Consider the following 27,735-nt stretch of genomic DNA (forward strand, 5'->3'; position numbering starts at 1 on the left):
GAGTTATTAGTGATCATGTGATCATATCATCATAGTAATGATGGGTACTGAAGTTAATAAATCCTTCAAGAAGGTTAGGAGACTATTTATATTAGAAAGAGAAGATAAGCAGTTAGCATCCCACTTAGACACTTAATGGAGATAATTTTATTCAAATATGATGGACATGGGGGAATTATGGGCAACATTTAAACTGATTGTAAATCTCACTCTGGAGAAGTATATGGATTGAGGATGAAAAACCCCACCCTGGTTTAATTAACAAATATTGGAAGAAGCCAAGGAAGCAGAGATTGTTGTACTCTCAGGTCAAAACAGAATATGGAAATGTTGACAGGCAAAGTTTGAGAGGGCACGAGATTTTCCACGGTTTTATCAGTAATAATTCTGGTTAAAGTTAACTGGCCTATCGGAAACTCCTATACTGTAGTAGTCTATAATGAGCAAATGTTATTTCATTTTGTGGTTAAGTTAGTTGGAAGTTACATATGCTGCCCCATGCAATATCGACCAGAAGGTCCAATGGACAATAATGTCAAACTAATCATCATTTTTTCCATTTTCCGTTGTTCCTTAGTTGCTTTGAAATCCATGGACGTATATTCTGTTTTCACAGCTAAATGAAAGGCAGTTTGTTACTTGCCACATGTGCTATGGTTCTTTTATTTGTTAAGCATCTTCAAAGGCCTGTAATACATGTTTGTTTTATAGATACAATAAATACGTTATATAGTAATTACAAGTCTGGTTAGAAACAATTTTTGCAGCATAAGTTTCGTGAAGTTAAGTTATTGTCTGAAGTTACTTACAATTTCTGATGTTAATCCATGTATATAATACTGTGGATGTATTTATCCAGTCTACATGCTCCAGATGGCTAGTTTCTGGCGTACTTTCAACCACAATTATCTCAACACTTCACTTCCATTTTTCAGTGTGTACTGAACATGTTTGTTTACAATGTGTAGTGTCGTCAACTATTATGCGGACAGTATCTCACGGCAGTTTGCTGCAGCTGTAAACAAGCGAAAACTTGGGACTGTCCGAGGGAAGACAAGCGGTGTGGGGGGATAAGTCCCACTTCCTTCTCGAGAGGCTGCACCCTGCATCCACGTTCTGTGCTCCCACAAAAGCAGAACTGACATAACAATCATAGGGACTGTTGATTCCTTTTCTTGTGAGAGTCTTATTAAAATTCCATTATACTCCAGGATTAGTCTCTCCACTCATTTCAAAATAAGAAAAGAAAAGAAGCAATCCACTACATGAAGTAAATTGAAGCACACACAGCATCTGATAGCAGCTACAGCACAGTTGTTTTCTGCGGTTGGCAGTGGTGGTTCAGGCCTGACCTCTACCAGTATCTGACGCAACCATAGTTCAAAAACACTCCTCACCTATAACAGCCACAATTTAGAGTTCGCATAATATGAGTGTTCTTATCCTTTGTCTTTTGTATGTTTTGTAGTGTGTGTAAGTTTTTGATATTGGTTCATTTGTTACGTTAATGATAATTTAACTTCTCGCATGGTATCCTGTGAACCATGGATGAAAGCCAACAGAGATTCCATATTCATAGATTCCCAAAAAGTGACACACAGTGCCCCACTGCAGACTGTTAAAACAAGTCCGAGCATACAGAACAGGTTCCCAGATATGTGAATGGTTTGGCCTTCTTGAGTAACAGAGTCCAAAACATTGTTCTTCATGGTGAGAGTTGATTAGAGATAAAGGTATTATCACAAGTGACATAGGGAAGTGCATCAGGACTGCTCTTATTCCCTATATACATAAATGATTTGATGGATAGGAATAATAGCAGTCCGTAACAGTTTGCTAATGACATTATAGTAAACAGGAAAGTATCACTGTTGATTGACTGCAGAGGATACACAATAACTCAGACAGAATTTCTATTTTGTGTCATGAATAACAGCTTGTTCTAAATGCAGAAAATTGTTAAGTTAACGCAGATGAGTATGAGAGACCAGTTCAGAAACAGTATTAGCGGTGTGCTCCTTGACGCAGTCACGTCAATTAAATAGCTAGGTACAATGTTGCAAAGTGAAATAGAATGAGTATGGAAAGTCAGTAGTATGGAAGGTGAATGGTTAACTTCAGTTTATTGGGAATGTTTTGGAAAATTATTGATCGTCTACAAAGGAGAATGTGTATAGAACACTCATGTGATCCAATCTTGAATACTGTTCGAGTATTTGGGACCCCACCAGGTCAGATTAAAGGAAGATATCGAAGCAATTCTAAAGCATGCTGCTAGATTCGTTGCTGGTAGGTATGATCAAGACTCAAATGTTATGGAGATGCCTTGTGAACTCAAGTGGGAATCCCTAGAGGTAAGAAGATGCTCTTTTTGCAAAACACTTTTGAAAAAATTTAAGGAACTGACATTTGTAACTGACAGCAGAACAAATCTGCTGCTGCAACATACGTTTTGCATAATGACCGTGAAGATAATTAGGGCTTTAAATAGGCATATAAACAGTCGATTTTTCCTTGCTCCATATGCAAGTGGAACAGGAAAGAAAATGACCAGCAGTGGTACATGGTGCTCTCCAACATACACCATATTGTGGCTTGTGGAGTATGTATGTGGATGTGGAACAGGACAAGAGCTGTCAGTGATGGAAAACAGGTTGTCTGCACACGTCACGGCAAAAGAGGGGAGAACCTTGCCTCATGTCTTTGGACAGTCACAGTAGCGTATATGGCAGATCTATACACTTCCCAGCGCTGAATGGTTTCCACGCTAATCAGTCCATCTGAACACATGGAAATGTTCTGCTCATGAACAAAGAGTTTAGTTCTATGCTATCTCCAAATCTAAAATTGTTAAATGGCAGGCTGCATGCTAACTTACTACTCATGAGAAAACATAACTACTTTTAGTATGTACCCATCAACAGTGTTCCTCTACCTATTGCATTCGAACAGAACCTTACTGAAAAGCTTAAACATTCTAAAACCAAAACTTAAAAGAAAAAAATGACACCACATGCAAGTTTTATACATATAGTAAGAGGCTGGACAATCCAAGTAACTGACTCATGGTAAAACCAGGAAATAAACGCTTCCACATGAAAGTGTGTTTTTAGCTTAGAGTATTTAGCCCTTTTCCTTTTTTACTTCATTTAATATCATTATTAAAGATCGCATAAAACATGCAAACAAAAAGTAGATATAAATGCTGCTGGTAGTTTACGTTATCTACCTTGAGTTCAGCCTTCTGAAGTTTCAATTGCTGCTGCATCTCCTTTGACATCTTCTCAGTTTCGGCCATTATTTTACTGCTGTATTTCTGCTTCACTTTCTCTTTCTCAATGGTGCGTTTGTTCAGCATGACTTCTTTATTGTCCAGCTGTACAATAAAATGAAATTGTTATGCAGATTTATTACAAAAATCATTCACATATCATTAATGTCAAACACTATTTATGTTTTTAGGATGCTGTGTGTGTGGAAGCTATACTACCTGGTGGGAAATCTCAAATGTACACCACAAATCTACCTGTTATCACAGCAAGTGAATAAAAACCAATTCAGAAATTTTATTGTACTTAAACAACCATTTTTACAAAAACTGATGTAAAAACTGCATAATAAGAACAATATAACGCATATATTATTGAAATTCAATTACATTAGTTTTGGCAGATTCAAACACAATAAAGTGACACAGCAAAGGGAAATTTTTAGTTTTCAATAAATTGATGATGGAAAGCATCAATTTTTGAGAGCATGACCACTTAATTACTACAGTTAACTTTATGGCGCACACTGCAATGTCAGTGTGTAGGGCTTCAGTTTTATTTCCAGTCTTTAAAGATTTAATGCCCTTCTGACAAATATTTTGTTGAGGTCTAAAAATATCAAGGAAAGGATCACAGGCAGTGCCTTTTCTAAAGGAATTTTAATATTTAGTGAAAACATAAATGTCCACAATTTCTTTGTCACAATTTCAGTCCTTTTCACAATGTATATGTATATTCTTAGACTGCAGTATTGATGTAATTTTATTTGTAGTTTTCTTTAAACTCAACATTTTTATAAGCAAATGGATGGGCTCTTGAAGGCACTTTATGCCGAATAAAATGCCAGAATATCATACATATAATCTTTTATTTTTGGCAAATTTTGTTTGCAATTTCATATTCATATCGCTGTTTGCATTGTCTTCTACCTCATCCATCACGCTAGTGGTAGAAATGTAGCTCAAAATAATGTTATATTAGCGAATTCTTAGTGTAAGTTCAATGCAAAGTTCTGAAATATCAGACAACTCTAGAATGTACATAAATTAATATTCTTGAAAACTACAGAAGCTGCTGCACTGGTGCCCAGTACACTAATTTTTTTCCCCTTTACAGTAAAATATTGTCTCATGCCATTTCATAATGCCTGACACCGTGTACCTACCAGCTGCCACAAGCTCCACCCTGTTAAGTACAGTTTATCTTCAGATGGCATGGTTGGTTGGTTGGTTGGTTTGGGGAAGACCAGACAGCTTGGTCATCGGTCTCATCGGATTAGGGAAGGATGGGTAAGGAAGTCGGCCGTGCCCTTTCAGAGGAACCATCCCGGCATTTGCCTGGAGTGATTTAGGGAAATCACGGAAAACCTAAATCAGGATGGCCGGACGCGGGATTGAACCGTCGTCCTTCCGAATGCGAGTCCAGTGTCTAACCACTGCGCCACCTCGCTCGGTAGATGGCATGTTCATAACACAGTCGGAGTGACATAAGCCTTGTGAATTAAACATATATTGTGAATGATTGGTTGGCTGATTTGGGGGAGGGGACCAAATAGCAATGTCATTGGTCCCATCGGACTAGGTAAGAATGGGGGAAGGAAGTCGGCCATGCCCTTTCACAGGAACAATCCCGGCATTTACCTGAAGCGATTTAGGGAAATCACACAAAACCTAAATCAGGATCGCCGGATGCGGGGTTCAACCGTCATCCTCCCGAAATCGAGTCCAGTGTCCTAACAACTGGCCACCTCACTTGGTATATCGTGAATGAACATTGGGGTTGAAGAGGTGGTATCAGTTTAGGCCTCGTCACAGTTGTGGCTCCAAAAAGTTCTAATTGCTGTAGATTTCTTGTACTCTCTTGCCATTACCTTTATTAACACAATCGTTCGCATTGTCACTATCATTCCTAGCTGGTCGGTCAGACGGACGGTCAGTCTCTCTCTCTCTCTCTCTCTCTCTCTCTCTCTCTCTCTCTCTCTCTCTCTCCTCCCACCCTCCCCCTTCTCCACGAATTTGCATCATACCAGTGAGACTTTCATAAGGGTATGGTTAACTGTTTCGAGTGACAGTGGCAGTAGGTGCAGATTCTATACAAAGCTACCAACGCTTCTGACATGTGCTGCCATGTTCTGAGTGTTTCAGGTACTTTATGGCGACTTTTTTTTTTTTACTTTCTCCTTCCATGAAGAAATTTATTCAGGTATTAAGGGGTTAGTGAAGAAATAAAAGTTAATACACAGTACTGCACTATACACTGCACGAAACAGAATGGAGTGTGTGGCTGCCAGCTGTCCAGTGTGAAGCCTTGACGTGTGCACTGGCACATTTGTGGCAGTCAGTGTATTTGCACTGGCACATTTGTGGCAGTCAGTGTATTAAGTCTGTTAGTTGGTTGCATGTTCCATTGATCAATTGCACGGTACAATAGCCATTATGATGTGGAACGTGCCAAATGCACAGGAAATGCTCGTATGAAACAATTTTTTTTAGAAACAAACATTCCACATAGGAAAACACACACACACACACACACACACACACAAAATCACTGTGTGTGTGTGTGTGTGTGTGTGTGTGTGTGTGTGTGTGTGTGTGTGTGTGTGTGTGTGTGTGTGTGCGCGCGTGTATACCTGTCCTTTTTCCCCCTATGGTAAGTCTTTCCGCTCCCGGGATTGGAATGACTCCTTACCCTCTCCCTTAAAACCCACATCCTTTTGTCTTTCCCTCTTTCCTGATGAAGCAACTAATTTTACAATACAGAGTTACAGATTAATATTTCTATTATTTACCCCATTCCCTTAAATGGCACAAAATGCATATACTCTATTTATAGATTTATTTATTACTATTCAAGAATTCATCTATGGTATAGAAGGAGTTGTCAAGAAGATATTATTTCAATTTATTTTTGAAGCTATTACTGCTGTCTGTCAGACACCTTATTTCATCTGGTAATTTGTCGAAAGTTTTTAAAGGAGCATATTTTACCCCTTTTTGTGCCAAAGATAGGTCGAGCAAAGGATAGTGTAAGTCTTTCTTTTTTCTGGTATTATAATCATGAATGTCACTGTAGTTTTTAAACTGGTCAATGTTGTTGAGAACAAATTTCATTAGTGAGTAGATGTTTGTGAGGCTGTTGTAAGAATTCCCAATCTTTTAAATAGATGCCTACAAGATGTGAGACTATGAACCCCACACATTATTCCAACCACTTTCTTTTGAGCAGTGAATACTTTTTGTCTAAATGTTGAGTTACGCCAAAATATTATTCCGTATGACATCAGAGAGTTAAAGTATGCAAAGTATGTTAGCTTACTAATTTCTACATTCTCAAAATCGGTAATTATTCTGATTGCAAAAGTTGCTGAACGTAGTCGCTTTAGGAGATCCAAAATACGAATTTTCCAATTAAGATTCTCACCTATACGCACACCCAAAAACTTAGTATGCTCTACCCTGTCTACTGACATCTGATGATGTGTTATATTTATTGAAGGAACTGTACTGTTTGCAGCAGAAAATTGGATGTACTGTGTTTTTTTCAAAGTTTAGAGCGAGCCCATTTTCAGAAAACCAATTAATGACTATTCCAAACACCCTATTTTTATCATTTTCAACTGGACCTTCTTTTACTGGATTAATAATGGTGATTTTATCATCAGCAACCAGTGTCAGTTCAGCTTCCTGTTTCAGATAGGAAGGGATGTTGTTCTCATATATCAAGAATGAAAGTGGACCCATGATTGAACCCTGTGGAACACCTAATGCAATTTCACCCCAGTTAGATGAAGTGGCAAACTTATTTAAATCACTTGACTCATATAAGGAAACGTTTTGCTTCCTTTTCTGTAGGTATGACTTAAACCATTCATATGCTATTCCATTTATACCATAGAATTGTAATTTCTGTAACAATGTCGTGGTTCACACAATCAAATGCTTTGGACAAGTCACAGAAAATTCCTATTGGTAACACTTTACTATTTAAAGACTCTATTATGTGGACAGTGAAATTTTATATTGCTGTCCCAGTGGAACAGCATTTTTGAAATCAGAACTGTGATTTACCAAGTATCCCATTACTGTTGAGATGGCTAACCAGTCTTGAGTACATTAGTTTCTCAAAGATTTTTGAGAATGCTGTAAGCAAGGATACTGGCCGATAATTATTGACATCTGTGGTGTCCCCCTTTTTGTAAAGAAGCCTGACAATGGCATATTTTAACCTGTCTGGGAGAATACCTTGAGTTAGTGATGCATTGCATATGTGACTCAGAACATCAGCTGTAATTGCTCCACATTGATTTACTGTCTTATTAGAGATGTCATCTACTCCAACAGAACAATTATTTTTCAGAGATTTAATAATTTTTAATTTCGCAAGAGGTTGTCAGGTGAAACTAAATCTGATTAATCTCCCCCCCCCCCCCCCCCAAGGGGTGGGGGGAGGGGGGGGGGTGGGGAACAACAACAGACTCTTCCATGTACTGCCTAGATTTTTCTTTTGAATACATTAGCTACTTGTGTACTTTTGGTTAGGATGGTCTTATTCTCTTTAACAGTAATACTACCTAACCCAGTGGTTACTTTTCATGTCTCCCTTCTAACAACATTCCATATTTTGATTTGATTTTATTGCCTGAGTTGTTACTTTCTTCCCTAACATACATATTTCTTGATTTCTTTACAACTTTTCTCAGTATGTTACAATAATTTTTACAGTGTAAAACAACTTCTGGATCTTTACTAGTTCATGCTGTCTCGTATAGTTTTCTTTTCTTTTCTTTCTGAAGACACTTTAATACCTGTAGTAATACAAGGTTTCTTTGAAAAGTGTGTGGTGTTACACTTAGGAAATGCCTAGTAGAGGTACAACGTAATCTCTACCATGCTCCATACAGTGGCTTGTGGAGCACATATGTAGCTGTAAATGAAACAGTCACCTCTTACTGCCTGTAATTAGTTGGGAAGGTACATACTGGAATGCACATAGACTAATTCTTTTGCAGATACAAATTACATTGGAGCAATACACATGCTCAGGAGAATGCATAAATTAAAGGCACCCTATCTTGTTTCTTGTACTATGCACTTTGTTTCCAGGGAGATGGAACTTGTTGGTATATTTTACAGACACGAGTTCTCTCTCAGCTCATTTCAACATGGGCCCAGTAAGTACCAGAGAATGAGAGCCCACACTGACAAGAATAATATGAAATGCCAGCAAGTTCATTCCAGACGCTAAGAATGAGGTAGAAACAGCATGCAACAGAGCCTTGAGTGCCCACTGAGATACCACCAGTATTGACCACCACAAAACCACAATATTTGCTCCGATTTGTTGCATTGTTCTACATTTAAAAGCTCACAAGGTTTTACAAATTGCACTGAACAGACCAGAGTGCAATTAACTCTATGGGCACAAATAATTAACTATTTTTCCACTGTAGCTCCAACTCCAGTAATGGGCCTAAGACTATCTTGTTCATCAAATCTATAGAAAATATTATAATGGAAAACTCTTGATGGAATTTTGTGCTTACACATTTGTACTCGACAACACTGCAGGATTCATCTGGAAGTAAGTAAACTTCTCATTCTTGTGTGCATACCTACGAATGATTCTGCACCTCAAATATTAAGCGAGTTTTTACCTTTATTGCTTCCGTGGCAAAATATTGTAAATGAAAGATGTTCAAAACCCAAATATTTGTTATAACAGCACAGTGCTCTATCTGTAGCTACCAAATTAATTACAGGAAACCTACATTTCAATATGCTAAAAACCACACCACAGTTTGTCATTTTTTCCATAAACAAATCATTGACAGAAGTGTTACAGCTCATTAAATAGAGATCTGTTATATTTATGTTATTTATTGTTGAACTTCCTAGTCATTTCACTAAAGAAGTAACCATCTTTTCTTAATAGTTAGCAAATATTTTTACGTTCATCAGGAAGGAAAGAAGGAGCTTTACATCTTTCTATTTTGGTTTCTGTAAATTGCTCTCATAATAAGAATTTCTTTGTTAGAGTTTCACACTCCATCAACAGCATGGTCAATAGAAACAGAGCACAAAATCTGATTATGGAAGGATGGGGGCAGGAAATTTGCTGTGCCTTTTACAGAGGAACCATCATAGCATTTGCCTGGAGTGATTGAGAGCAATTGCAGAAAATCTAAAGCTGGATGGCTGGAAAAGATTTGAATTGTTGTCCTTCTGAATGCAAGTTCAGTGTACTAACCTTTGTGCCACCTAGCTCAGTTTATTTTTAAAAAAGAGCACGCACGCACACTCTTTAGAGCTTTCTCAGCCAATGAGAGAAACAGCTTTCCTAGGTAAGTCATCAGTACTCAGTATTCATAGGTAACACTGTTACACTATTTTAACAAACTTACTCATTAAACTAACCAACAAAATGTGAAAAAGGCTCTTAAGTATTTTCACTTGCCAGGAGATGCTAATAGTACGTGGGTAAAATCTCATTTTAATGACTGGAAAGCAAAGAGTGATGAAAGCTTGTATGTGTAAGGTCTACATCATTTATTTTTATCGTATATTACAAGTTAACACATTAAGGAGAATATTACAGGAACTCCCATCAAAATTTTTGAAGGAGATCGAGGGTCTTGGCTGCACGTGGCCTAGCATTGTCCTGGAGAAGCACCAACCCGTTCGAAAGCTTGCCACCTGCACTTTTTCTTGATGGCCTGTTTGAGCCTCAGCAACTTGTTGCAATACTGTTCAGCATTTACTGTTGAATCCCGCGTCAGCCAAACAATAAGTAGAGGTCTTTCTTAATCGAAAATTAAAGTAAGCAATACTTTTCTGGTGTTTGGAACAGAGTGGGCTGTTTTTGGACTAGAGCTGCAGGGATGCAGCCAGTCCACATCCTTGGAGGTAAAGTCAAAGTGGTGACACCATATTCATCACATCCTCCAATTGGAGGAATAAATAAGTTCCTTGCTCCAAATATCTCAACAGATAGGTCAGGCAAACACCCATTCTTGCCGTCTTCTGAATTCCGAAAGATGCCCTATGTGCAGAAACTTTGCACATGGATTATATGCACAGTTCCCTTCCTTATTGACAATTCAACAGCAAAGCTGCATGTGGTGTCTAACAGTTCATTCATATGAGCTCCTCCACAGCCAAAATCGGGGCACTGGTGGAGATAATGGGCACCTGACATGTCCTTTATGCTTAGACATCCCACCTCATAATATTGACACCACTGGAACATTGCACCCTGTGTGAGACAACTGTTCTCCAAACACCTTTTACGTCTTGCAATAAATTTGTGAAACATGCTCCTCTTCTGTGTGTTGGAAGAAATTGAATAACTGCTCTCTGTGATGGGGAGGAATCCACCATGCAGCAGACTGTGGAAACAACTCTCCAGAAATGATTAAATTGCTGCAAGGCCATTAGCTCCACTTGTACAACTGCAAACACTACAATCTCATCTCTTGGCAAACAGATTCAATGTCTGGTATTACACAACACCACTGCAGTGAAGGCCTCCTTTTCAACTCAGCATACCTTCTAATAATTTATTCTGCTCTAACTATGCAATGGGCACTCATGGGTTAAAGCACTGCACCTTTATCAGTACAGACATATGTATGAAACATGAATAGGGGATATTAATGCTGCAAGAACGAGGTATGCCCAATAGTGAGATAAAATCACATTTATGCCCTCACCCTTGGACCCAGAATCTTTTTCAGTAGCTTACAGAACTGACCGAATACACAATCTGTTCTAGTAGATCATAAAGCTGTACTTCCTTTGCTACTATAGCTTAATTTGAGATTGTGAGAAAGAAATGTTGATGAAAGGTACAAAGATGAAAGTCATTTTTGTTTATTGTATTAGTTTTCACTTGGTTTCACATATGTTCAGTTGTAATGCAAATCATGAAAGACGAAGTGTGATTATACTCCGCCTTCCCACTTAACTCCGTCAGACTTAAAATGCAGGTTTTTGGATTTTACTGTTTAATCTCAGGTTCAATTTTCTCCAATGCAACATTTATCCCTGCAGAATTCAAGATGCCTTTCTTCCATAGTAGTGAGAGCATTATTTAACACACTAGTGTGGTGTAGCACATTAACCATTAATAGGGACAGGTAAATTTCGTTTAAAACAATTACCAACACCAGAATCGCAGTTATTAAAGAATGGATTTTGTCTCTGTTGCTAAGTAATAAACGTCTTGATGTCGGTGTAACTGATACAAGATGCCAAAATTAGCCAAGCGGCATGTCTCTGGACTGGCCGTGACATATCCTTCACCAGGTGTATGGCAGTCTATGGGTTAAAGTAATGGTTCATTTCCTGTGTTAAATGAGTCCAGGTGTTTCATTTTCGCTCGCTTTGGCAATGAAATAGTATTGTGCACAATAGCACTTTAATTCTGTGCTTCATTATTATTAATGTGTATTTGGTTAACAAACATACCATTATTTAACACACAAATATGCATTACAATTTAAATCTACAGTAAACAAAACATCTCAGCGCTCGTTGTATGGGTAAAAGCACGACAAAGTGTGTATCGGTAAGTATAAGATCAGCTTGCGCTGCTTACTACCTTGAAAATATTTAATACTACCGTAGCTGTTTGGATATTTTCTCCAAAGTTGTTGTAGAGGTTTCTGCATCCAGAGAAAAATCTATGGAACTATGTATTCCTTTCCGTCGCAATTCATACCAATAAACTTTTTTGGTGATGTAGCTGTTACACACAGACATTCATATTTTCTCCAAAATTCTTGTGCAATTGAGACTGAGGACAAATTCTGTCTATTCATAGTATCAAAAACTTGATTGCAAACACATGTGCTAATGTAATTCATTACTGAAAACATCGAAGCCTGTGATGACTGGTAAGGGGGTACGGAATTTTGAAAACTAAAAGGTTATATGCTCCTGATAATAATCCCCCCCCCCCTCCCCCACGCACACACATACTGCAACATCATACATCATAATTTTATGGGAGCATACAGACACTATTCTGAAACACCTGTGGAGTGAAAAGCACAACAGGAACAAAATGAAGCAGTTCACTTTGCTAATGAAGTGGCAGTCTTCAATTAAGAACAGCACTGAGACTGCAAAAAAGAAAAAGTAACTTGATACCTGCTCCCAAGGACTGTGGCACCACTTTCGAAGGCCAACATTCCACTGCATAAGAAAACTAAAATTTTCAACAGAGGACGAACAAATTCACTGACTGTGAGCAGAAAACTGTTAACGGGAAAATTAACATAGTTTGACCTTCATGCTGCCAAAAGTTAAAACTTAAAATCTAATAAAGTAATATATTTTGCTCTAGTACAGTATAAACTTATTTTAAGAATTGGGCAACTAATAATTGCTTCTTTTTATATATTGGTAATGTTTCACATGTAAAACCAATGAAGGAGAGAATTGTGCCTTCAATAGGGCAAAGAAATGATTTAATAGAGCAGTAAGCAGGAAAAGGTATTACCCGACAAGACCACTGACACAAGAGACCATTGCGCTGATAACTTGTGGGGAAAAAGACGAAACTTTTTGTTGCAATTAGGCCTACACAAATTCTTGACATAGCAAACTTGATGCAATGTGCTTGTGCAATTTTGGGGACTCTAGAAATACAATACAGGTGTTATTGGATACAAATATCTATTTGATTAAACCCTATTAGGTGGTCTTTTCCGGATCTAAGACATATTTGAATTAGAAGCTATTTAACCTGAAGAATTCACAGAACTTTGTTGGCTTTCAATAAATGATTATAAGTGTCGTAAAGCCCTGTCTTAAGGATGGAATGTGTTTCAGCTTTTGAGTGCAATGTCTCCTTAGCTTTCTGCTTGCAGTAAATGCACACTAAAATAAGATGAAACATTTTGAGAAATTCCACTAACTACTCATAACTGAAGCAGCTAACATTGTTCAGCTGCAGGCTACTTGTGCATTGCACAAACAGGCAGCACATATGCACTAAGTACTTCAATTACCTACATACTACCGAAATATGGTTTCCATTTCAGGTTTAAAAACAAATTCAATATGTTGGCCACATTTTGTACACAGTAATGAATGATAAGAGTGAAGATTGCAACCACACCTTTCACTGCAAACCCTTCGAATTTTATGAAAAGGGTTACTAAATATCCAAGTACCACAGTAACTAGGACAAATATCAATAAAATGGTCATTTCATCATCAAGCTTGATGAATGAAAGGTATTATACAATGAAAAAATACTAATCAAAACTTTTATTGAAAAATAACACTGAGTACATGTAGGCTTGCTTTATTTACATTCTGTATTCTTTTTATACAGGGTGATTCACGAAGATATACAAATATTTTACTATGCTATTCTACAAGTAAAAGTAAAGAATAAAAAGTTCAGATGAACAAAGGTCCGCAAGTGTTTCATAACAGAGTTACGGCTAACAAAAGATTTTGCCCTAAATTCAGCAACTTCACTAATATGAAGCCACAGCAAAACTATACGAGGTTAAAGTAAAGCACGATTTCCATTTATTTTATTATTATTCGTCAAGAAGCAAAGACTATTATACAAGTAAATTTGTTTACTTTCCATTAAGAACTTAGAAACTTTTATATCATTGCTGGCAACTGTTAGCGAGTTGCTTCAGTCATTTCCGAACCTAGAAACGAGTCAGTTTTCTGTATTGTTCATTGAAAGAACATAATAACAACAATGTATTTAAGTGAAACCACATGTTAACTGTTTTAGTTTGTGAATTATTTATGAAACACGGATGCCTTTCAAATTTACGACAGAGGAATACGCTGGAATGGAGTTTTATTTATGGCAAATGTCATGGTAATGCTACGGCTGCAGTTAACGAATATTGCGTACGTTATCCAGCTCTGACAATTCCAAATGCATGAACCATTAGTGGAGTATTTCAATTGTTACGGAAGACAGGTTCTCTACCTAGCATTCATAATCAGTATGAGCACTCAATACGTTAAGAAGATGATGATATTATGGATGCTGTTCAATGTAGCCCTGACACCAGTACACGAAGTACCTGTCAATGACGAGGCATTTTACAATCTAAAGTATGGCGTACACTGAAAAATAATCCGCACCCTTATCATAAACAAAAACTGCATCATTTACATCCGGGAGATCCTGTCCTTCGCTCGGAGTTGTGCAACTGGTTAAATACTAATCAGCAGTAACAGAATACATTTTATTTACTGATGAGGCACATTTTACTCGAGACAGTATAAAAGATTTACATAACGAGCACGTATGGTCTGAAGCAAACCCACATGCAACAGTGCAACTCCAATTTAACACCAATGGGTTTTTGTGTATGAGGGTGGATGAAAGGCAGTCTATGACGTCGAAGTCAATACGCATGAGGCATTACTTGCTGGCATTATGAATGCAATAGACAAAATTAAGAACAACCCTGTGAAACAAACAAGCAACAAAGTCTGTTCAAACAAGTGCAGCTAAATGCATGAAACTCAGTGAGGACATGTTTGAACATTTATTGTGAATCTATTGTGAAATTGTATGTACACTGTACAACTTCCTTTACACTGTTTGGGATGTAGTTATATTTCAACATAGACAGTGAATGGCTATTCTCTAACTATAGTGAAGTGTTGAGAGATCAATGGAACAATCTCTCTGAAGATAACCTAAAAATCATGTCACTACTGTCCTCTAGAAAAAAATTTGCAGTGTTTGGCTGAAAATCTACTTACTTACCTTAAAGTTATTTTTTCTTTAATCAAGTATAATTTAAATGTTAATCTCTTTTTTCTCCTCAAGTTAGGGTAAAGTAAATAAATGGGATGTGTACAGAGTAATAGATATAATTTAAATGAGGTATACAGTGGAACTTCAACTTTACATTCTCCAATTGTACGTTTTTCACAATTCTACAGCGTAAATTTGTAGCCCCTATGAATCACCATAATACCATTGATAAAAATTCCCTGTTTTTACGCTCCTTTCCAGTAAAGTTTACTTGATTCTATGTTCTTACTCGACATCTCGCTTGACTCCATCCGATTTTCTTCCTATAGACATTTGATGTGAATCAACGAGTTGCAAGTGGTACAAGAGACAAACAGTTTGCACCGTGGGTGATGGAGTTAAAGGATTATTTTAGGCCATTGCAGAGAAGGGAGAGAGGAAATGCTGACAAATCCACAATCGGTGTTGCCAACACAACTTGTAACGTTTAGGTTCACCGCACAATGATGGGTCGAGTATGTTTCACACTACTTTTTCTAAGAACTGACGTACTTGTGACGTGGTGGCACTGTGAAGGCGACCAGGAATGAGGCTATCAATTTGTTGATCGCTGTAGTGTCAATTTGATGTTTATGGATGTGTTGGTGACAGGAGAATCTCAGTTGTAGCAAGAACTCTTTGGGGAATGTTTGTGGTTCCGCAACGTACGAAATATTTGTGACAAGGAAGAATATGAATGTTATTGATTACCATCTTACATGCAGCAATTTAAGCTGTCCTCTTAGGTTCCAGCCTAACCACACACACTGAAATCATCGCATATTTTGAAATAAAGAGCGAAGTATTTGTGATGAGGAACAACATGAATTTTACTGCTGCTCATTTGACTCGCATGAATGTAAGCTGTCATCTTGAGTTTTTGTGTAACCACACCCTCAGAAATCACCACACGGTTGGAAATAAACAGGCGAATATTTATTTCATACTTCATTCTCCAATCACACAGAAATGATAAACAGCATCAAATATTACATAACAGATTGTATCATGGTCATAACAAACGCGACAACAACGCTAAGTTGAAAAAAGTATTGGCAAGTAGTGAGATGCAAAGCTATAATATCTAACTCAGCTAACCACAACATTAACCATTACACTGTAGCTTACTATCTGAATTTTGTACTATGCATTAGTTATCATAAAATCTCTTTTAGACCTACATTGTTGATGCTTTATTAACTGTCATTTAATAACACGTGTGTGATGTATTTGTGATATGGTACTTTCAATGCACTGTTGCTTTGAAATAGCATACTGCACTCATGCATCACACACGCTACAGAGGAAATGAATAACTGAAGTTCATACAGGGGTCGTTTGCAAGTGCTCACAAAAGTTGATAGTCGAAAGCTCATTAGTGACATCACACAGCAAAAAGCAGTGTAAAGTGGTGTCCACACTGCCACTAGAAATATGTTTCTGTTGGAAACATTACTTCCTATAGTGTTTTGCATGTTTCCAACTTTCTTCCTTGTCTCTATTTCTGTCTGACAGCAAATGTTTCCCTGTGTATTCACATCGTCTGCAATGCTATTTGTTGTATTGTTTTCGCATTGTGTGCCATGACATGCCTAGAGATGAGGAAACTGTAATATGTGCTGCTGCAATATTAATACTCAAAGCTTCACACAAACAAAATGAATGACATTGTTCATTCTTTTTTATTTATTATGAATTGCGACCTGAAGGTCATAAGCATCTCTCAAGCGCATTTCATAGTTTTATAGAATCAGGTTGCATTTATCAAAGAATTTCTTAACTGGTTTTAAAAGAACAATATTATTTTGATGGAGAGTTTGTATAGTAGTTAGTTGGTAATGGGTAATAAAATAGGATTAGTATTTGTACGAAATCTATTTGTTGGTTTGCATACAGTTGTCTGTGGTGAGGAAAAACATACCACAGAAAATCTAGTGGGTAACACTTGCTACAAATGGGAACTGAATGTGGAAGACCGTTTTAGTTTCCACAATTTCACTTGGATATCCCCCCCACCCCATGAACCATGGACCTTGCTGTTGGTGAGGAGGCTTGTGAGCCTCATCGATACAGATAGCTGTACCATAGGTGCAACCACTACAGAGGGGTATCTTTTGAAAGGCCAGACAAATGTGCGGTTCCTGAAGAGGGACAGCAGCCTTTTCAGTAGCTGCATGGGCAACAGTCTGGTTGATTGACTGATCTGGCCTTCTAACATTAACCAAAACAGCCTTGCTGTGCTGGAACTGCAAATGGCTGAAACCAAGGGGAAATTACAGCTGTAATTTTTCCCCCAGGGCATGCAGCTTTACTGTATGGTTAAAAGATTATGGCAACCTGTTGGGTAAAATATTCAAGAGGTAAAACAGTCTCCTTCTCAGGTCTCCAGTAAGGGACTACTCAGGAGGACATAGTTATCAGGAGGACATAGTTATCAGGAGGACATAGTTATCAGGAGGACATAGTTATCAGGAGAAAGAAAAATGACGTTCTACGGACTGGAGCATGGAATGTCAGATCCCTTAATCGGGCAGGTAGGTTAGAAAATTTAAAAAGGGAAATGAATAGGTTAAAGTTAGATACAGTGGGAATTTGTGAAGTTTGGTCGCAGGAGGAACAAGACTTCTGGTCAGGTGAATACAGGGTTATAAATACAAAATCAAATAAGGGTAATGCAGGAGTAGGTTTAATAATGAATAAAAAAGATAGGAGTGTGGGTAAGCTACTAAGAACAGCATAGTGAACGCATTATTGTAGCAAAGATAGACACAAATACCACACCTACCACAGTAGTACAAGTTTGTATGCCAACCAGTTCCACAGATGACGAAGAGATTGATGAAATGTATGATGAGATAAAATTATTCAAATAGTAAAGGGAGACGAAAGATTAATAGTCCTGAGTGACTGGAATTCAATACTAGGGACAGAAAGATAAGGCCAAGTAGTAGGTGAATATGGAATGAGGGCAAGGAATGAAAGAGGAAACCACCTGGTAGAATTTTGCACACAGCATAACTTAATCATAGCTGATACTTAGTTCAAGAATCATGAAAGAAGGTTATATACGTGGAAGAGGCCTGGGGATACTGGAAGATTTCAGATAGATTATATAATGGTAAGACACAGATTTAGGAACCAGGTTTTAAATTGTAAGACATTTCCAGGGGCAGATGTGCACTTTGACCACAATCTGTTGGTTATGAACTGTAGATTGAAACCAAAGAAACTGCAAAAAGGTGGGAATTTAAGGTGATGGGAGCTGGGTAAACTGAAAGAACCAGAGGTTGTAGGGAGTGTCAGCGAGAGCATTAGGAATGATTTCCAAGAACAGGGGAAAGAAACACAGTAGAAGAAGAATGGGTAGTTTTGAGAGATGAAATAGTGAAAGCAGCAGAGGATCAAGTATGTAAGAAGACGAGGGCTCGTAGAAATCCATGAGTAACTGAAGAAATATTGAATTTAATTGATGAAAGGAGAAAATGTAAAAATGCAGTTAATGAAGCATGCGAAAATGATATCGACAGGAAGTGCAAAATGGCTAAGCAAGGATGGCTAGAGGATAAATGTAAGGATGTAGAGGCATATATCACTAGGAAGTAGATAGACACTGCCTACAGGTAAATCAAAGAGACCTGTTGAGAAAAGAGAACCACTTTTATGAATATCAAGAGCTTGGATGGAAACCCAGTAATAAGCAAAGAAGGGAAAGCAGAAAGGTGGAAGGAGTATATAGAGGGTCTATACAAGGCCAATTACTTGAGGACACTATTATGGAAATGAAAGACGATGTAGATGAAGATCAAATGGGAGATATGATACTGCGTGAAGCGTGTAATAGAGCACTGAAAGATCTAAGTCGAAACACAGCCCCGAGAGTAGACAACATTCCATTAGAGCTACTGATAGCCTTGGGAGAGCCAGCCATGACAAAACTCTTCCATCTGTTGAGCAAGATGTACGAGATAGGCGAAATACGTTCAGACTTCAAGAAGAATATACCGTATTTACTCAAATCTAAGCCGCACTTTTTTTCCGGTTTTTGTAATCAAAAAAACCGCCTGCGGTTTAGAATCGAGTGCAAAGTAAGTGGAAGTTCTGAAAAATGTTGGTAGGTGCCGCCACAACTAACTTCTGCCGTCGAATATATGTAGCGCTACACAGGCATGCTTTGCAGGCACAAAGATAAATACTGGTGTCGTATTGCCGAAACCTCTGCGTCAGTATATATATATTAAAAAAAAAGGTGGAAGATGAGCTTTTTTTTCTCCGCCCCGAGTTTCGACCACTGCATTTTCATACATTATCCAACGAAGTAAATACAAATTCCGTATTGTTCATCTTCGAATGTAGCAGCGTTTCAATGTACTGAGAAAATCCGACTGGCAAAACGGTCTGGGACGTTTGCCAATATGGCCAACTACGTTCTGAACTTTTTCCTACCTGTGAGAAGAGATGGTTGGTAATAGGAACTTTTATGAATTGTGAATCACATGCAGTATTCTCTTCACCATAAGAATAATACATTTTGCCATGTATTCTTTCGTGTGTGCTGTTATCTCATTTAAATCCTGTACGCCTAATAAACTACGAAACTAGAGTGAGACAACAGCAAACGCGGAAGAATATATATATCATGTCATGTTTATATTCGTATTATTCTTATGCCTAATAGTGATACAGTCAGAAATGAAGCACGGAAATTGACTAGATTTTTAAATCTAAGATGACTAATTTCTGTGCAGAATGTAATGTACTAAAGAGGCGCCTGCAAAGATTTTCAAACGTAGAAAAATTTTCGCTAGACTCTCGTTCAGAACATCATCTATCATATGCAGTCTATTATTTGGTTCTTGTTGATCATTATCAAAGAAAGCAGCAGTGTAAGTAACAACAAATAGCAGTCTCTTGCCATTGTTTTGCTAATGAGACGGCTCCTGTTTCTTCCTTTTCTTTTTTCCTTTCTTAAGCGGCGGTAACGTGCACAAAAGCAAACCATGCCGGCAGCGGCGACAGGTCGCAAACGCTCATTATCAGAATGCTACAAACAATGCACGACACAGTGCGGTAATGCATTTTCAGCTTAGAGTGACGTTAGCACCTATAACAAAGAAAACGGCACTTATCAGATTAAAGAAAAATAAGCTATCAATTCAAACAAGACGAAGCACGTGAAAAAGGAAGGGTACCTGTATAAATACAGTCAGAGCGCCTGACGCATAGCAATGGCTATCTGGTAAAGCTTAACTGCTAAGCTTACGACTCGAACCAAACTACTATAACTGTATCGTCATTCATTCGACCTAAATTGTGTCTAATATTACAATGGACCAACTTTGTTTTGATTTGGAGGTGCAGCCTAAAACATTTCTCTCCCCTTGAATTTAGAGTCTCAAATTTCAGGTGCAGCGTAGATAAGGGAAAATTTTTTTCCTTGATTTCGAGTCTCATTTTTCTGGTGCGGCTTAGATTCGAGTAAATATGGTAATAATTCCAATCCCAAAGAAAGCTGGTGTTGACAGATGTTAAAATTACCAAACTGTCAGTTTAATAAGTCACAGCTGCAAAATACTAACAAATTCTTTAGAGACTACTGGATAAACTGGTAGAGCTGACCTCGGGGAAGATCAGTTTGGACTCTGTCGAAATGTTGGAACACGTAAGGCACTACTGATCCTATGACTGATCTTAGAAGATAGATTAAGGAAAGACAAACCTATGTTTCTAGTATTTGTAGACTTAGAGAAAAGCTTTTGACAATGTCTGCTGGAATACTCTCTTTCAAATTCTGGTTGTCGCAGGAGTGAAATACAGGGAGCAAAAGGCTATTTACAATTTTTATAGAAACCAGATGGCAGTTGTAAGAGTCGAGGGGCATGAAAGGGAAGCGATGGTTGGGAAGGGAGTGAGACAGGGCTGTAGCCTATTCCCAATGTTATTCAATCTGTATATTGGGCAAGCAGTAAAGGAGACAAAAGAAAAGTTTGGAGTAGGAATTAAAATCCATAGAGAAGAAATAAAAACTGTGAGGTTTGCTGATGACATTGTAATTCTGCCAGAGACAGCAAAGGATCTGGAAGATCAGTTGAACAGAATCGACATTGTCTTGAAAGGTGGATATAAGATGAACATCAACAAAATGAGGATAATGGAATGTAGTAGAATTAAATCAGGTGATGTTGAGGGAATTAGTTTAGGAAATGAGATACTTATGGTAGTAGACGAGTTTTGCTATCTGGGGAGCAAAATAACTGATGATGATCGAAGTAGAGAGGATATAAAATGTAGACTGGTTCTGGCAAGGAAAGCGTTTCTGAGGGAGAGAAATTTGTTAACATGGAGTATAGATTTAAGTGTTAGGAAGTCTTTTGTGAAAGTACTTGTATGGAGTGTGGCCACATGTGGAAGTGAAACATGGCCGATAAAAAGTTTAGACAAGAAAAGATTAGAAGCTTTCAAAATGCGGTACTATAAAAGAACGCTGAAGATTAGGAGAGTAGATCACATAACTAATGGGGAAGTACTCAACAGAATTGGGGAGAAGGGAAATTTGTAACACAACTTGAATAGAAGAACGGATCGGTTGGTAGGACATGTTCTGACGCAACAAGGGATCACCAATTTAGTATCAGAGGGCAGTGTGGAGGGTAAAAATCTTAGAGGGAGACCAAGAGATGAATACACTAACCAGATTCAGAAGGATGTAGATTGCAGTAGGTACCGGGAGATGATGAAGCTTGCACAGGATAGAGTAGCCTGGAGAGCTGCATCAAACCAGTCTCTGGACTGAAGACAGCAGCAGCAAGAGAGAGAGAGAGAGAGAGAGAGAGAGAGAGAGAGAGAGAGAGAGAGAGAGAGAGAGAGAGATTTCAGGAAAGCAATTAAACCAGGCATACTGTTGATCATAGTATTTTTGTCAATGGAAGACTCATTCCAGAGCCTTGAGTATGTGTTTCACATTTCAAAGTAAGCTATGATATTTTCTTTTCTATGCAGTCTTTGTCAGTATTTTACCAAATGTAGCAGTAGTTCTCCGTAGAGCACCTTGTTTTTTATTGCTGTTCTTGTACTGCTTGCTTCATATATTCCACAAGCAGTCATTAGCCTGATACAATAATAACAACTCAACGGTCTGCTGTTTCGTCCACTAGATTCACTACGAAGTGTGCCAGTAATTATCAAACATCTCGTCAGATCACTAAGTCTAACAAAATGCTATCTATAACACGAAGACACCAGCAGATACAGCAACAAAGTCAATTCTTAATGACAAACAAAAACAAGAAATCAAGCTCATGGACAGCTCTAAACAAAACTTACTTCCATTAAATAGCTCCAGTTATTTATATAGAAGGTATTATTTGTTTTGACAATAATTGTCTGACTGCAGTCTACTGTGACGGGTATATGCATCGCCTGGGGACCAAAACTCTCCAGCCTGAATCATCCCCCGAAGATACTGACAAATTTCTTCAACAGCCATTTTAGTTGTTTCTTAGCACTACAGACTTAATTTTGAGTGCCTTACTTGCTCTGTCCACTGCTTTTGCAACATTCAAAATTTAACTCTACTACAACTTTAGACAGAGCACACCAAGGGATGTGACAGTTTTATCAAGAGATTCCCCGAGATTCCTAGGTTAAAATTTCAAATTTCTCTAAATAAATTTTTACCTGCATGTGACAGTAATTTTATTTTACTAGTTTTCATCACCAAAAATTAATTTTTCTGAGTTGCCATTGGATCTGTTAGAGTAGTAGCTTCAATGACAGTATTTCGCACAGTTTTAATTTGTGAATGGCAGGAAAACAAAGCTAGCCATAAATAAAACTGTTTTCTGTTAAAACAGCCTGCAAGATAGAAAATGAAACCACACATTTTTGAAGCACAGCAGAGCATTTTCTTTCTTGCACTGTTTTAAGACGATTCTGTACACTATTAAAAAAATGTAGCTTACAGTTGTCTGAATGATTACTGAAGTATCATGTAAAAATTTGAAGTACATTGGTCAAGAACTGATATTTTTGGTAACGGACCCTCTCTCTCTTCCCATGTTTAATCTTAACACTTGGTAACAGATTAACACTTTCATATATTGGTAAATGAGTGACCATTCTTTAATGCTCTGTTAGCAGAAAATTAAAAACAAAAGCACTACAAAGAAGACACAGACACGATTATAATACACAAAAATTTCTACTGTGTCAAATCTCCAGACACGAAGCACATAGCATTATTTCTTCCTTTGTAACTGATTTTTCAAAGCATGTATCATAAATGGCTATTTATAAAATAATTATAATTAGCCAATTTTGTATATGGAGTTCTCTTTTCTGAGATTGCTAATGTGCAGATGTAATGTTTCAATTTTTTTCATTTGGATTACTTCTGATCCTTGAGTATCCGTTAAAACTATGATAAATTTTGCCTCCACTTCTTTCACTTTGAATAATTCTTTTAAATTAAATTAGCTCTCCAAGATGCATTTGAAAGACTGATAGCCTCTTAGACTTGATGATAGGCAACCATCTTCCCCCTTCTTGGTTTTCATCTTCTACAGTTCATCCAAAACAACCTTGATACCACATCAAAATCTCTCATTACAACAAAACATTAATACTTGTAAAGTTGTGGTGACAGGCATTTAACTACAATAATAGCTACCTGCAAAGCAATTTCTCAGGAACACATTCAAAACTGTAACAAGCAAGAACTCAAAAATCAAACGGTGTTCTTCTGCCACATGTTGTGTTAGAGGTCCTGCATAATATGCTTTTGAATCAAAGTGTGGGCTTCACCAAATACTGGTTTTCAGCATGTGGCATTGCTTTGCTGCCACGTAAATTTATTTTTGTCAGTGATTTCATTTAAACTGACCTTTCGCTTGCTCCTGTAAGTTAAGTATCTAAGTTTACAGAATCATACATCAAGGTTGCTATTGTGTACTGTTCTGAACATTTTCAAGTATTTTCTTTCCTACGTAGGCAGTAAACTGAAGGCTATACAAAGAAAATATCTGTATATGCAATATTTAAGTTACACACACACACACACACACACACACACACACACACACACACACACACACACACTGAATGTGATGCATAATCTATTATTATATAAAAACGTTTATATTTCTTCACACTTCAAAATGTAAACATGTAAGCAAGTTTGAAAGTGCAAGAGAGAAAAACTGTGCCATTCCACTTTGCAGTTCACAAACACAAAGATTCCAATTGTTTTGGTAAAACTAAGCATTTAAAGTTCAGGAATGAGAACATTATCCTAAGAGTAAATCAAGTATGACAACAAGATCTGAGTAGCCATTGAAATCATGAAATTGCTCCATAAATCTTACCAAACAACCATGTGCACTTGCAGGTGGTCAATGATTTGTACATTTTGCAGTTTATCTGTCAGAACAGTGTCTTTTTCATATTCGTACAACACACTTCAAAAATTAGAGTATTTAAGAATGTGACAATCTTAACAGAAAAATACATATCAAAAGCATGCCTTAAGACATCACCATCACAATTTTGAAGTGAAGCATTTGAAGACAAAACACCTTAAAGCAAATTACAATCAAAAGGGATAATGTAAGCATTTTTTATTCAAGATGGTAATACAAATAAAAATGTTAATCCAAAATTAATATTTTGGTGTTGCAGTTACATAGTCCTGTACTAAAAACACAGTACCACAAAATATTCAATACTGATGTTTTCCTTCCAGGATATAATTTACAGGTTTTGCATAAAATTATAATTTAAAACACTGAACAGTATCACTACACAATTATACCATGTAACCATATCAAATGAAAAAATAAGAAAGTACTTCTATGATTTTTGTACCTGTATATTTCCCTTTGTACATATAAAAATGGAGATTTACCATTTTTACCTGATAATAAGACGATGCTTTTTCCCGATACAGGGTTAGCTTACATTTGCAGATAAAGCTTTGATTGATGAGGTCAACAAGTAGTAGTAGTAGTAGTAGTAGAGGAGGAGAAGTAGTAGCAGTATATTAGCATATGAAGCTTTGGTGGTTGAGGTCACATGCAAAATTAATTCGATAATTTCTGAAGGTTAGGTGGCGTGCAGTTGCACATGGCTGAATGTGGGGAGGGTAGTGCAAGCAGGCAGCAAATTTCTCTCATGCATCCCCTGTACCTTGTTTACTGAATGTGTACCACGTTTAAGTTTAATCTGGAGTTCACCTGATTGTGAATGTTGTTGAAACGGGAAATGACTGACAATGAGAAAGTTCAATGTATTTCAATAGGAGACTAATTCTAAGATATGTTCACTGCGAAGACTCAGAACATGGCAAAATAAATGAAACACTTAAGATCAACAATGGTATGAAGCAGTTATTTCACAGTCGGACTGATGAGTTTAAAGGTTGGCAACAAATGATCCAACACTGACAGCCTGAAGTGATCAGATTTCTGCTAATTCAGAAAGGAGGGGCATAGAGAAGAACATAAACTTGTTATTCAGTTTGCTTACCATATTTATCCACATGTAAGTTGGTCCAAGAATGTGTCTGTGGCTTAGATTCAGGAGCAAAACCTAAGGAAGTTCTGAATAATGCCATTAGAAGCCACCTTAAGTACTTATTTTTTATCACGGGGAAATACAAATTTATTTTTGTTCATCTTTGAATTTAGCAGTTTTTCAAATATTCATAGTACTAAACATAAATCTCTATTCTCATCAAAATGGACTTTATGGAACTTGCAGAAGTTGGCAAGCATGATAAATACAATTTTACATTTTGACAGCTCCCGCTCCGTTCAAAAGCTCTCAGCACAAATCAATGTACATCGAGCCATTTCTCAATGCTGCCAGTATTCATGATTTAACAAAAAGGGTTTCACTCCTTAATTTCATATTCATGAATTCAAATAAGATCCACATTTGAACATCAGTATTTTTATATACAAACTTTTATGAACCCCTGTTATTTCCACGAGAGTTTTCTACATCTATGATTGACATGAATCATATGCTATCCACTCTGCATGCAATGGCTGAAACTTTCCTGCTGCACTGAAACCCCCTCCTATAACTTCATATTTGTTTCTTCCACTGGCCCCTACGCAAATGAGAGCAGTGCTCATTACGTTTACAGACAGCATTCGGATTTCACCCTTTGTTTCAGTCCACTTTTGTGAAATAATACGTTTTAGTCTACCATATGAAGTATGTTCACTACACCACGAAGTTGGAAACAGAAGTGATTTCTCTTGTCACGAAATCATCAAATCATGCTTCAGGTCAGCGACACAGGATCAACAATTTCAGCATTTTATAATAAGGTGGCGCACAGAAAATGATGATCATCTTGGTCAGTTACATAATCCCAATGAAACTCCTGTGTATTTTGATATGCCAACAAATAATGTTGTAAAGCAAAGGGGAACAAAGACGTCAAGAAACTGTCCAGAGATGGTGGAAAGCAGTGCATGTCTGTCATGCTTGCTTGTGCCACCAATGGCAATGAACTGCCACCTTTCATTGTTTTTAAATGAAAGATGTTACCCAAGCCCAAGGTATTTTCAAAAAGTGTTATTGTACATGCTAACAAAAGTGGCTGGTTCAGAGGACATGGTATTGTGCTTGTACTAGATTCATACATACTTCTATGGCCATAAACAGAAAGTTAGTAGAGGGTAGAACGGACTGCTGTAATTCCAGGATGGATGACATCAATTCTACAGCCATTAGATGTTTGTTTAAACAAACCACCTTAAGAACAAACTTAAAAATGTGTACACACAATGGCTAATGAAGCATGATAGGCAATTAATGCCTACAGAACCTGTAGAGCATGCAAGTTTGTCTCAACTCTGTGGAAATATATCCAGAATGAAACTGTCTATCACACATTTAAAAAATGCTGTTTCTAACACACTTTATGGCACAGAGGATGATGCTCTCTACAAGATAGTAGTGACAAGGGATCTAGAGACGATTACTCAGAATTATAAGATAAAACTATTATGAAGAATATACGAGGGCTATCCACAAAGTACATTACGTTTTGGAATTAAAAACAAATAAAGTATAGGAAATTTTTTTTATTATGTACAGATGAAAGCCACACTTAAATACTACTTTTCTACATAGTTGCCATTTAAATTAAGGCACTTATCGTAGCGAATGGCGAGCTTCGAAATTCCTTCGTCGTAAAATTCGCCGCCTGCGCCTTCAACCACGTAATGACTCTTTTGGGGCAGAAAAGGTTTGATTTTTGTGGATTTCCTGGAAAGAGGCACTACAACAAACTCTCAAAGGTATTGCCAAACCCTGCACAACCTCATAAGAGCAATACAAAACAAGCGCAGGGGAAAGTTGGGCTCAAAGATCTTGCTGATTCATGACAACGCCTGGGCCCACACGGCAAATGCCACTCGTGAAGTTCTCGAATCTTTTAAGTGGGAGTTGTTTCCTCATCCGCCGTACACTCCCCACCTGGCACCGAGCGACTTCCACTTATTCCCAGCAAAAAAGAAGTGTTTGGCTATGCAGTGTTTTGATGACTACACACAGCTTCAAGAAAAGGTAACCACGTGGCTGAAGGCGCAGGCGGCCGAATTTTACGAGGAAGGAATTTCCAAGCTCGTCCATCGCTACGATAAGTGCCTTAATTTAAATGGCA

At 37.5% G+C, this 27,735-nt stretch overlaps 1 protein-coding gene across 1 annotated transcript in view; it reads right to left on the minus strand.

The window, feature by feature from the left end:
• Window positions 1-27,735, minus strand: part of LOC126468348 (kinesin-like protein KIF23) — a 156,606-nt gene that overhangs the window by 42,412 nt on the left and 86,459 nt on the right. The window contains exon 12 of the mRNA XM_050096543.1: window positions 3,230-3,376. Coding sequence (XP_049952500.1) covers window positions 3,230-3,376 — 147 coding nt within the window. The remainder of the gene's footprint in view (window positions 1-3,229; window positions 3,377-27,735) is intronic.

Source organism: Schistocerca serialis, chromosome 1 (assembly GCF_023864345.2).
Source record: "Schistocerca serialis cubense isolate TAMUIC-IGC-003099 chromosome 1, iqSchSeri2.2, whole genome shotgun sequence".
In the NCBI taxonomy this organism is placed as follows: domain Eukaryota; kingdom Metazoa; phylum Arthropoda; class Insecta; order Orthoptera; family Acrididae; genus Schistocerca; species Schistocerca serialis.